At 36.8% G+C, this 13,099-nt stretch overlaps 1 protein-coding gene across 5 annotated transcripts in view; it reads right to left on the bottom strand.

The window, feature by feature from the left end:
- The window catches only part of INPP5F (inositol polyphosphate-5-phosphatase F), a 33,556-nt gene that overhangs the window by 6,905 nt on the left and 13,552 nt on the right, over positions 1 to 13,099 (bottom strand). For 3 of the 5 annotated variants that reach the window (XM_015867402.3, XM_015867404.3, XM_085554829.1), the window contains exons 3-13: positions 9,068 to 9,204; positions 8,578 to 8,706; positions 7,661 to 7,828; positions 7,339 to 7,395; positions 6,131 to 6,329; positions 5,654 to 5,833; positions 5,292 to 5,359; positions 4,825 to 4,949; positions 3,526 to 3,603; positions 2,949 to 3,069; positions 989 to 1,117 (exon numbers count right to left, since the gene is read on the bottom strand). In XM_015867402.3, coding sequence (XP_015722888.2) covers positions 989 to 1,117; positions 2,949 to 3,069; positions 3,526 to 3,603; positions 4,825 to 4,949; positions 5,292 to 5,359; positions 5,654 to 5,833; positions 6,131 to 6,329; positions 7,339 to 7,395; positions 7,661 to 7,828; positions 8,578 to 8,706; positions 9,068 to 9,204 — 1,391 coding nt within the window. The remainder of the gene's footprint in view (positions 1 to 988; positions 1,118 to 2,948; positions 3,070 to 3,525; positions 3,604 to 4,824; positions 4,950 to 5,291; positions 5,360 to 5,653; positions 5,834 to 6,130; positions 6,330 to 7,338; positions 7,396 to 7,660; positions 7,829 to 8,577; positions 8,707 to 9,067; positions 9,205 to 13,099) is intronic. The other 2 variants (XM_085554830.1, XM_085554828.1) reach the window with 2 other exon arrangements.

Raw genomic sequence — 13,099 nt, 5'->3', positions numbered from 1 at the left:
ACATGCAAGTCATGCACACACACAGCTTGGAAGCAGCAGTCTTAGCAGAAAAGCTTTATGAACAAATGACAGCTCAGAAGTAATGTTCAAATCACTATTTCTACATACAAGTTGAAAACAAATGTTCTTAGAAAAGCAAAATATTTCTCGTGGATTTGACTCTTCAGAGAGCCTTACACTTTCAACAAATATAATTCTGTGTATAATCATAATGAAAAACTAATCAGAAAAGCTAAAAATTTATGTATACAAATCAAGTTCTGTGTTCCAGAGTTAAAGCCAAACACTATTAATAAGACAAGTGTGTTGGGTTGTTTTTGATTGCAGTTAAAAGACTGGTGTAAATCAGAGTTTAGTAGAGAGATTTAAAAACCAATTATTAAGCTTAAAGCACTCCTCCTGAATAGATCTTCTCCAGAATCAGATACCAGGAACTGTTCCACCAGAACACACAGGAAGTAGCTTCAGTCCTATGTCTATGTTTTTTTCAAAGACCACTAAAAGCAGAAGGAGTGGACAGGAAGGGACTTCATGCCCAATTCTCATCTTGTTAGGTTGTACTGCAGCTAATTAAGTAAACCTGTGAAACAATAACTAAATTAGTATTACCCTGCTATCTACTTAGCCCAGTATTAAGTCCTTCAGAGTGTTTTTGAAGTACCTCAGCTGAGCTTAAACATACTCTATCTCTGCTTACATAGAAGCATTATTATAATAATAATAATACTTCTCACCTAAGAGCAATGCACCAAGGGATGAAACTAATAGAACACAGTTAACTAGAGCCAGCAGTTCCACAAGACATCTAGACACTCAAGGCCTCCTCAGTTTTAGTACAAAGTGTCCTTCTGTTAAAAGGCCACAGTCTCCACCAGGAAAACAGAGTAGGTGGCTAATTCACCTTCCATAAGACAGTTTTCCATTGGAGGTAAAATCTACAACGTAGCACACTGCTCAATAACAAAATAGGTAACACTTGACCCTTTACCTTCAAGGCTGCTGTGCCAGCATACTGCCGGCTTATGGCATCTCCATTGTTTGCCCATATTATCTGGTAGATTCTATTGCATTTCACTGGCAAAGGCTGTTCTGGTGGCATCACACCCAGTTTTTTGAGCTGGAATTTAACATACTTGTTAATATAAGGCTCTAGATTAACTCATTCACAGTATAAGAGCTTGAATAAAGAAAGAAAACACTTAAGCATTTTAATACTAAATTTTATATGGTTTGAATAAGAAGCCCAGTCTGCTGATTTCTCAGATTAATCCCCTGTTCATGAAGAAAGACAAGAAGATTACTCAGGATACAGAGAAATTCTTATGGAAAATATCGAGAGTACGTGACCTGTTACCCACATTAAAGTTCTAACAGGCTAAACAAGCTAATTACTTTTATTGCAAAGGTACTCATAATGTCAAAGGTCTGGAAATAAAGTAGAATCTCTTTCCAGTTGCAAGAAAAGAAGCATGCCATGAAGATTGGATCTTTTTCTCATAGACACTAAAGCCAGTGTAGTCACCCCATCTTCAGTCTCACTCCTTCCCCAGAAGAGAACTTTAATAGCAACTTGGTATGTTGTGTTTATAATAAAGGCTTGTGCATTCTGGACTGTTAGTGCTCAACACTGATACTGAAGGCCTGACATATTCCTCTTCAGAATGCCCAGTACTTACAGGTTTTCCCAGATAAGTCTCAGCTATAATAAAAACTGAAGTGTTTTTCTCCACATATTAAATTGGTAAAGCTGTAGAGTTTTCTATTCTGAAAATAATATTATATGTAACTGCAGCAGACAATGAATTTTAGGTTATCACTGTAGTAATAACCTGTCAAACCTCTATTTACAAGTTGTAATTAAAAATGCTCAAGTATGTTTGCAGCTTAGGCGAAAACTAATACAAGGTTATTCTTTTACTTTGCAAACCCTATTAAGTTCCCAGTTGACATAAAGCTAATCCTACAGTTCCTAGAAAATGTAAAGGAAAGACGTGTGTAATTCTAAATATTCTACTTCATGTCAATCAACTCCCAGTGTTTTGAATTAATTGGAAAGTGCTTTGGCTGTAATTTGAGAAGGACAGAGCACATCATAGTTAATGTTATAATAATTATTAAAAAGAAAAAGATCTCTGCATTCCGTGAAATCCTCTATTTAGAAAGACATCCTTTGAATTTGCACTGGTAATGTACACAGAAACCTGTTTATGACCCGCAAACAGCAACTGCCAGACAAAAGGGTTAAAGCCATTCAATCTTCAATCCTTATGAAAGGCTCACCACACCTTCTATCCCTCGCTTCAAGTATAGCCGGATTTGTTCATTTTAGGTTGGGGAAATAATGGAAGCTTCTATGTTCCAAGTATTATTGCATCCTGGAGAGAGCAGAGAATCAAACTGCCTGGGACACTAACATCATGAACTAGCTGTTCTTCTACACAGAAGAGAAGAGGCATGTCCTTGCATGCTATACCATACTACATTTCATGGTGGCTAATATTAGCATCCAACCTCTACTTGAGTTCTAGTCCTTAAACATCTCATTTAGGAGACTGTTTTTTAACAAAAACAACTTTATGTTACTGCACATTTGAAACTGAAATGACTAAATCCAAACAAAAGAATCATCAAGATGTGGTCAGTCCCTTTCTCTCTGAAGAAAATGTTTGCATTACTGTTTTCAAACAATTTTGAGTTATGTTAGCAGCTTCATGGCTCTCTAAGCAGTTTGCAAAAACCCTTTCCAGCAGATGTTAATTTAGCATTATTCAGTAACAAAGACTTCACAGAACTGGAGGGGTTGGAAGGGACCTCAAGAGATCAAGTCCAAGCCCCCTGCTAAAGCAAGCACCCTACAATAGGTCACATAAGTAGGCGTGATTTCCCTGTGAATAGTAGTAAAACTTCGAAGAACTCAATACTTTAACAATGACATTACTTATACATGCCTGCTGTTCCATGACCACTCTGGCAATAGCAGCCTGCACTACATTGGTACGATCCAGACAGTCCATGCAGTTAACTCGAAAAATTCCTTCCTGTTTACAAATCACACCAGCTTGATCAACCCTTTCGAGATAAAAAAAAAAAATAAAAATCGAGTGAAAGCAGTGTAGTTTATCAGCCCCTACAGACACAGAACATTTTACACATGGAATACGGTTTGATTTCACTCATCATCACACCATGTGATGCTCAGTATTAACTACCATTGTTCTCACTTACTTGAGAAGACATTGTTTACAATAGTAGAGCTGTAGCTCTAGGATTAATGGGTCAAATATAGAGTGTTTTCCCACAAATGTAAGCAACCTTAAAAACATTTAAGGCAGTAAACCTCGAGGAGAAAACAGTACCTGAGAATTTTTGCTCTTAGGTGCATAGAAAAGTAATGCTTCTGAACACTGAATACAGACCAATGCACAAATTTGGCACCACAAAACATACAGTTACAACAAATTCAAGGCACTTTTTTTTTTCCCCTGGAAGTACTTAATATGAGCCTGAAAACAGTTAAGTACCTACCAGCACCACTTCATGTCAAGAATAATGTCATGAATGGCATCGGTCAGTGTTTGAACATTTTCAAACTTCATTCCTCGGCTAAAATACAGAATTTTATAGCAGTTAATTCAAACTGAAGTAGTGATTTTGTTTGGCATTGCAAGTAACAGAAAATAAATGATGTTAAGGATTTAGCTAAGTGGGAGAGTTAGGCAATCTGACAAACTAAACAGTAAACCTAATTCAGAACACTTTGAACAGTTCAATATCAAAAACCAAAGCAAGACATTGATATTTACATTCTAAAGAATCAACATTCAGGAACGCTGAATCTATAAGGAAAAACAAGTGTGCAGCTATTCTGTCATGGGTGCCATTCTGTAATATTTATGGCAGAGTCAACAAAAAAGGATTTGAAGTTGGGATAGCCTGTACTGCTTTTCCAGCCATCCTATAACAGTCACACCTGCAGACACACCCTCTGACAACCTTTGCCAAGAATTGTGTTTTCAGTACTGTACCCTATTCACTTATGCCATGGGAAAAACAGTACTCATTACTACAGTTCTTGGAAGAAAAGTGAGCAAACAGAAATGAAAGCTCATTGCTAAGTATCAGTTCAGGATGTTCTACAGATAAAAATGTTACCTTAAAGACCTTAAGTACTTGGAGGGCTTTCCCTTTTCCTGACATTCAGATAATATCTTGTAGTGTCATACTAGGTCAATAATGATTTTCCAGGCCAAATCCATCCCTTATAGTATCTAAGAAAACTTCACCACTGCAGCCTGCTTAAGGAAAGCAGGGAAAATACATGTTTGTGTGCCAGTTCACATGCCTGGGCATGCCACAGACCATGCCAACATCAGAGTAGAATCATGAAAACAGCAGCTATTTATACCGCATTAAAGTAAAATTTGATGTATTTTATTATGGAACATCATTAGAATTCTATAAACACGCAGTGGGTTCCTCTGGAAGAAAAATACTTAATAGCAATGAATCACATGCAGAATGCTCAACTGTTAGAAAAGCAGGTCAGCCACCAACTCACAGCATGTAAAGAAACCTTTGCTTAATAAAGCATAACAACGTTAATAATAACAACAGTGCATATTTAACAAAGATCAGAGACAAAAATCTACGGAAAGTAATGCTTGTTCATCCCACCTTCAACTTTTTATATCGCTTTACAAAAGATATTCTTCCTATTCAAAAGGAGGTGCTTCACACAGAAGACAAATAATGGTTTTTCTCCTCCTTTTTGTTCTTTGTTACATAAAAAAACATGCAAAGCAATCTTTTAAACATATTTCTTACCAGTGCTCATGGAAGTCAAATGAAACATAGGTCAAGTTTGCATTATTGTACATAAGAACTTGTTTAAGGTAAGCATCTCCAATAATCTTCTCTCTGCCTGTCTGATCCACCAAATTAATAATGACCTGTTCAGAAATATAGATTTAACACTTATTACCCTCTGCAATGTGACTGATATCATGTATTAAGTAGTATTTGAGTCAAAAAAAAATTTGCAGGTTACCTTTTTATAAGGTATTGTCTTTGATAAGCTGTATTTGAGATCAAATAAGTTCTAGATGTTTGCTGAATAAAGAGCTATAAAATGCTAAGGACATGCATACAAAAGTAGGGTTTAAACATCTTTGCAAGTTACTACATTTCTCAGGTGACACTAAACTGAGATATGATTATATGTAGCATCATCCCAATAATCACAAAAAAGCATGCAAAAAAATTTCTGAGCTATTTCACCACATAGCACCTACCTGCTTTTTGTAATTTTTCAGCTGTTCTTCAAAATGTGCACGAAAACAGGACACTGTTTCACTTTCACCTACAAGGCAGAGCAGTGTTAGACAAGAACAGTCTGTTCAGCAGTAAGTTCTGCTTGAAGTATTCGTACTCAAATCTATGCTCAAAGATACCCTTGCTTAAAAACAGCACAATACATTCTACAAACTTACTTTTACAGTCCGTCATGAGCTCTATCAGCTCCAACATTGCTGTTCTACTACTATATTTCATTTGAAAAAAATCATTCTTCATGTTTGTTTTCTTTTACATTGAGTTAAGAGCAGGGTGGTGTGGAAAAAATTCTGATCTTGAATTATTCCACTTAAAAACTCACTCTTGTCCAAGCGGGGCCGTGGGTTATATCTATATCCAACCTGGCTCCAGAAAACAGGCACAGAACCTCTTGTTTGTACAAATGAAAGAGTATGGTTATGAACATGAATCAGTTGCTCTGTCTCAACATAGTTTGCCACATTTCCGTTTTTATCAACACCTCGTCGCTTATATCGCATTCCTAGGAAGAACAAGAATAACAATCAATTCACATCTTAAGCATTAAAATGGTTAAATCCTACATTACTGATTGGTTTTTTTCCTTCCCAAACTCTAAAGATAAAAAATAAAGGAACCGCAGGCAAAACAAATGATCAATGGTAAGAGTTTCTCTTGTAAGTTCCAAATTTAAGCATTCTTTATCGAGATGGAAATTCTTCTCAAAACTATCACTCTCAAGAACACATTTGATGCATAAGAGCAGACTTCTGAAGCTTAGATTTAGTAACTGCTCTCCTATAATGGTACATTTCTTTACCAGCTCTGTGCCGACTCCGTCGTGAAATAAGTACCACCAGGAACGTTGGATGAATGTCATCTACACAAGTTGATTCCTGAGGAGGCGTTTCAGGACTGCTCTTCTCATCATCAGAAGACTCACTGTAGTTGACAACAAGTTCTTCAATTTGCACAAATCCTTGTATGATGGGCATAATCCAGAAGTCCACTTCAGAATTCTGAAGGTTACAACAACAAAAAAAAAACAGCCATTACATTCCTGATGGTTTTACATTGTCATCTCCATTATTTCTCCCATTTCTCATTTATAAACAGCTGCTTCACATTGCTTTCAAGTTTTAAAGTAGCTTTTGCAATACCCTTGTCTTATTTCTGTAAAAGGTATCAGCATTTTTCCCTGTTAGTTGGATGGCTTTTAAATTAGGAATTAGATACAGAAAGCAACTTAAAGAGTTTTTTTCCTCCTGTGGAAATTATGCAAGATAGAAAAAGGCAAAGCAGAAATTCATTAACAGATACAAGACACAAAGTACAGTGTCTGCCATCATCTTTAAAAGAACCTATTACTTGGCCTAACCTCAAATGTACATAGTAGTTACAGTTCACTAACTTATCAAGGAGATCACATGCTGAAGAAAAAGAAATAAGTATAGAATCTCAGAATCACAAGGTTGGAAAGGACCTACAAGATCATCTAGTCCAACTGTAAGTAGTTACTGTATGTTTCTTCGATTCTGTTCATTAGCCAGGAAGCCTCATTAGCTTTATCTGCTCTGAAAAGAAGTTCAAAATAACTTGTTCCACACTACTCTTATGCTGATCAGCTATTCTGTTCAAGGAGAAAAGCAGTATTCTCCACTCCAGAAGACAAAAATCATTCCATCATTTAAATAAGAAAAACTTTAGAATAGATCTGAAGTTTACTTCCACAAATCAGCATAAACTGGCATATCACTGGTTATTCTGCATAGCTTTATTAAAATAAGCCACCTAAGGTGAGTTTATTTTTTTAACTAGCAGTGAACATGGGCTAACTGAAAGTTTGGCTGGGTGAAAAAGGGAGCATCAGCTGCCTTGTAAGTCAGCTGCAGAAGGTGCAGCCCCGATCATGACCTGTCAAAGCATGTTTTTAAGTCAACTACTACGTGGCCTTAAATAAAAATTGCAACTGAAATTATTTTTAAAACTAGTACTTATAAAACACAGCTTTTGCTAGAAATAACTCACATCAGTGATGATAAGATCTTCGATCATGTGTTTGTTCCAAAAGAATCTGTCATCAACCTGTTTAAAACAAAGAGGCATTTTTTGCAACAGAAGTATTCAGAAATACTCCTAGCAAAGACACCAATGTTACTGACTACAACTGCACAGACAAGTTCAGCATTTGCTACTTTTGAATGTAACAGCTCAATTCAAAGCATGCTGCTGGAAACTCATACTTCATTCTCATGCATTGAACCCAGTAACAGGGCAAGATCTTCAGTTACTGCAGACTATACTACCAGATGGAGTGAGGAGTCAAGTTTTGATAAGCAAGAACACTTACTTTTCGCCAGAGTGGCAAGTCGGTTTTCTCACATGCGCTCTGTCTCTGCACAGAATTTGTTAGATCATAGGTAAGGCTGTAGTAAAACGAATCTGAATCCATGAACATTTTGAATAATTCCTCCAATAACCTCTTCTCCAACCTTTCTTTCTCTTTGCTTTCTTTAATCTGAAAGGAAAGTAATGGCTGTATGTCTTATCAAAAAAAGATCCTAGCCACACTTGCAAGACACCATTTCTGAACTTGTAAAACATTTTATCATTGACAAATGGGATCTTAAAACTCCTAGCAGAGATCAGCACAAGCATAGGACTCTTCAGAAATATAATGCATCATAGAAGCACTTTCTTATCAAGGACATCTAGAGCAATCAGGCTCAAAAATATTGAGCTGACATTAAAGCAATCATTTCCCACCTGAAGAGTTTCTAAACTAAACCAATGACTGCATCTACCTGTTCTAATCCTAAAATTCTGTAGATTTTACAAATCCAAACCTCAGTGTCAGAAGTGTTTCATTTGTTGTGTCTTTTCTTTTTCTTCAAGATAGTACGAGATTCTCTGAGAAACTGCATGCCAAAGTTTGTCCAGCTCTATGATAGTAGATATTCACGCAGCGCAACTTGCAAAAGCTGCAAACCCACTAGAAACAAGTCTTGGCAAGACAACATTTCATTAGGAAATGCTCAGCAACTGCATGCTTACAAAATATAAAAATAGAAGAGCAAAAGTGAAGCAATAAAAAATGAAGTCAAACTCAAGACAGGGTAGGTATACATCCTAGTCCTACTGGTTCTCTTTCCAGGTCTTACTACTACTTACTACTTGATTATCCATCCATCATAACCTCTGAGTAACCAAATAAACATTTTGGAAGGAAAAATAATAATACTAAAATAAATCAGTAAAAAGCCTTACCTTCTTTTTATTTGGAGCAGATACATTTGATTTAATTTGTGTAAGAGTCTTCAGCAGAAATTTTGAGTCATCTGGGGATTGCGTAATCTTCTCTGGCTTGTTTATTCCAAAATGGTGCTTTTTACAAAGCTAAGCAATAATGGTATTGAATTAAAATCAATATAAAAATACTCACAATAAAATCCAAAGGAATTTTAATTAAAATTCAGAAAAGCAAAACAAAACATCTTCTCCTTGCAAAAGGCACACACATGAAAACCTATGGATATTCAGATGATCTGAGGAGTAACTGAGTTGAAGGCACTGGAGCAGGCACTGCAAATCTAAATGTTTATACAGGTTTCTACATACAGAAACATCTAGTAGATGCACGGTCACAGTCAGTGTGCATCACTGTAAAGCGATGGGCTTTACTGAAAATCCTGGCACCTTCATTCTTAAAACATGGTCAGAAGAAAAAAATGTCATAGTTTATTGAAGATATTCATACCTCCAATTCCAGATCCTGAGGTTCTGTTTCAGAAAGCGGAATCACTGCAACCTTTGTTATTTTGTACACCTCGTGGTCTCCTGGAAGTTTGCCAATCAACGCTTTCTGACGAATTAAAAGTAACCACCACGGTAAATCTGGAGAAAGATTAGTAAAGGCTTATTGTAAAGTCATTTACTTCAACTAATCTGTCAGATTTTTCCTCGTAGTAGTAAAACTGCCTGCCAGGAGTTATTTGACCAGAAGAATCCAGTGAATGATGATTTGCTGCTGCCACGTTTTGCTACTACACATGACAAGAACAAATCACCACCTGGAAAAGATTATTTATTCTACCAAAGAGGTAGCATGGTTGCTATCAATGAATCAGAGAAACTTTTTCCATAGACATCAATCAAAGGTAAAATTACCTCTAGGATGATGGGCATCCCCAACATCCCAAGTAGCAGCACAACTAGAAATGAACAGTTGGATCTCACCAGGCAGCAAGCTACAGTTTTCCCTTCATACCTTCTCTTATGCAGAAACACAGAAGACAGACTACTACTCCCACCTGAGCTTAAGCAGAGAGGTCCTATGCAAGCATTAAAAGCCTGCTGCCATAGACCAATATGCTTCCACAACTGACAGTTCATGGTACTATGCTTTGAAATATATCCATGTTCCATATACATTGTATCACCCATATTCCATATACACTGTGTCACCCACGTTCCATATACACTGTGTCAAGTCTACTTTCATTGTACAGTAAATTCTACATCCAATTTAAGCCTCTGAGTTCTTAAAAAAGAAAATCCAGGAAAATGTGTTAAGTTACAGTAAACTCAGAGTTCTCGATGTACTTTCAGCTTAGAATCAAAGCTTCAAAGTTAAAAGCATCTTTCGAATAACAGCATTTCAATCTTTAATGTCTCTGCCCAAAGCAGATGATGTGTTTCAGCAACAGTTTGTTCATCTGAAGAAAATAATTGTGCATTATGACAACCCACTGTTTCAATTGTGTATCATTATCTTTGGAATAATACCAGTCTGTAATGCAAGGAGCACTATGCTTTTATAAATTACAGTTTCCCAAAAGTACAGATGTGCTATGACAACTGAGGAAGGAGGATATGAAGTCATGCACCAATTGTTCAGTTATGCCGACTTCCAAGCAGAGCATTTCTGCACTGCTTCCTGAACACAGAACCAAAACCATAACCTCTGGAGGATCGCAGAGGTGGTTCAGGATGTCACCCTGCTCTAACAGGGGATGCTATGAGATTAGACCATGTTTTTTCACACTGGCACACAAGCACAGCCCCCTAAAAAATGAGTTAACTGCACTATTGATGGTCAATGGATAAAAGATAAGGATGTGAGAATGAGAGTAGATGCCAGCAAGAAAGTTATCCTATTCAGCAGGTGCTGAAAGAGCTGTTTAGTGCACATACAAGCAACATGGCTGACAGCAACCACCCCTGCATCCAGCTTGACGCCACATAACCACGGAATAAGGTGAAAGTAATAAATAGAAGTTTATTATAGTTTTATCTGTAAAGTAGCTCTAGGTTTTTTAGATTGTTTTCTAGTAGGCAGAACAATCAGGTTTCTGCAAATCCAGTTCAGTCCAAGTTTAACACAAGGGTAGAAACAGCATCCGGACATTCTCACTGAACGCCGTACTCTCATTTATTCCCTGTTATGGAAGTTTAACCACACAATTCAAACCTATGGATAGATCAGTATGTCAGGAAACAAAAGATTTTTAAAGAAAGGAAACCATCTATATCTCAAGCAAAATAGTCAGAAAGACACCATTACAAACAAGATAAAATAAACTAAAGGAAAAGGTATTTCATATTGCCTTAAAAGCAGCAAACAAGAATTCAACACAGCCCAGTGAGTTCTGCTACCTTTGAGTGCATTTTTTAAGAAGGACGTGGTTATCCTGGCATTCATTTCAAAGCTCCATTTGTATTACAGCCACAGCCAAAGTACGTTAAAAAAGAAAAACAACAGGAGTTCCCTGGCAGGCCAAAAGAAATCAGTCAAGAACCAAGGTATGTGCTTAAAAAATGCCCCCGAGTAAAAGCTTCAGCAACAACCACAGAAACTCAGTGTAATTGCCAATAACGCCCAGATAAGAGTAGTGCTTCTACAGTATGGAAAGGTAGTTCTGTAGAACTTCTCATTTAATAAGAGGGCTTACAATATGTCCCATGTCAGACATACCATACGCACAGAAGAATGCTTTGGCTACATGTCCTTCCATAAGCTGAATTTGTTAGGTCATCCACCAAGATCCCATGGTTTGTTTTTGTTGTCTTTCTGTTTAAACCATATTACAAACTATGGCAGAGCTGGCAGCAACAACTGATGTAAGGCACTGTATCTAATGTAGGCTGTCACCTCTCATTCCTCACTGAAACGGGAATTGAGCTCTGCTTTTGCTTTACTGCCAGCACACCATGCTGTTTAACTTACTAACGTTTCCCAGACAGCCTAGCATTTAGTTTCCCCAAGTGCCTTTTAGCAGTAATTAGTCTTAAACTGTGCATAATTTTACTACAAATGGCACTTCTTGCAAGTACTTTGATTCTAACAACAAAAAATACTATGGTATCGCTTTCTATCTGATTGTTGAAGATTAGATGAAAGCCAAGAAAACATTTTAAGTTGTTGATTGGATTAAATTGGAGACTGCAGCACTGAAGACATTTCTGATGCTAAACCACAGGTCTCAGTGGCATGGCAACAAAAGGGCTTTCCATTCCTGGTTATAGGAAGGAAAGTATTTCACTTCCTTTTTGCTTACAGTGTCTTAAGGAAAGTTGAGTGTAACGTTTTACTCAGGTCTTAATCGACCCACATAAGAAAAACAAACTGATACGTGTGCATACATTAAACTGCATTTTAACTATGAGATAGAGAAATGTGTGATTGCAAGGTGGAGTTAAGTGGAATTTGTCTGGCACTAAGACGTCTAGCACTGGTTATAGTTCAATATACGCCATTAATTCTGAGCATATTCTAATCAATGTTTGATTAACTGGTCTCTAATCAAAACTGATTACAACACTTACATAGGAGCATCCACCACTAAAAGAAAGAAAAGAAATACTCCTCTGCTAACATACAGTAGTACTTGTAGTAACTTCAGTAATCAGAAGCCAAAAGTTATACTAACAAAGTGAAGGAAATCAAAATTGCTAAAGCAGATCAGTGAATCTCAACTACAAATTTGATTCCAGGCTACAATTACCACTTCAGTGCTGGAAGCAGCATCTACTTTCACCACTGACAAGAAATAAGTTCTAGTCACGTATTGGAATTTCTGCCAAAGGAATCTGAATGGTTATTTAGTACATACATAAATTATTTGGATGACAAAACATTACCAATATTCTATAAATATATATAAATATAAATTCTTCAAAGAATTAAAAAGGACAATATGAGTTGGTTTCTCACAGGATTGCTTCCCTGCAAATTCTCCTGTGTTAGGTCAGAAATAACAGCAGAAAGATTTAGAGTAAATTAAATCCCATCCCTTGTCACAGCAACTTGGCGGTTTCCAATGCTAAATTAACAACATCCCTGTAGTCAGTTTCAGGTTATTTCAAGGTCATTTTAGACTACTCCAGCATTCTTGCACTAAGTAGATCTTGCAATACACATAAGGATCTATGTCCAAGACCAAGTGAATATGGGTTTTGGGCTTACTGACAGCTTAATAGCAGACTGGCAACAACTTTAACTCTTAAGAAAGTATTTGAAGTTTACAGTATTAGTCAATAAGATGCTGAACAGGACAATCCTATAAAGGAATCTAATTATCCAGGAGTTCAAAATAAATTTTCTGATCTTTCTTGTCCAGGTGGCAGAGATAGGGAAAGGAAAAAGGGAAGAAATCAGAGCAACAAGTCCTCCTGATCTTGCTGACACAAATGAGGTTTGGAAGAAAAGCATTTCATCCAGCCTGCACTGCCCAATTCTCCTACTGAGTATGGAGATAATGGTCCAGCACTTAAATATTTATACAATTGT

The sequence above is a fragment of the Coturnix japonica genome, chromosome 8 (assembly GCF_054131305.1).
Source record: "Coturnix japonica strain WE chromosome 8, WE-NBRP24, whole genome shotgun sequence".
NCBI lineage: Eukaryota > Metazoa > Chordata > Aves > Galliformes > Phasianidae > Coturnix > Coturnix japonica.
The sequence above is the reverse complement of the archived record's forward strand: the minus strand, read 5'-3'. Positions and strand labels throughout refer to the sequence as shown.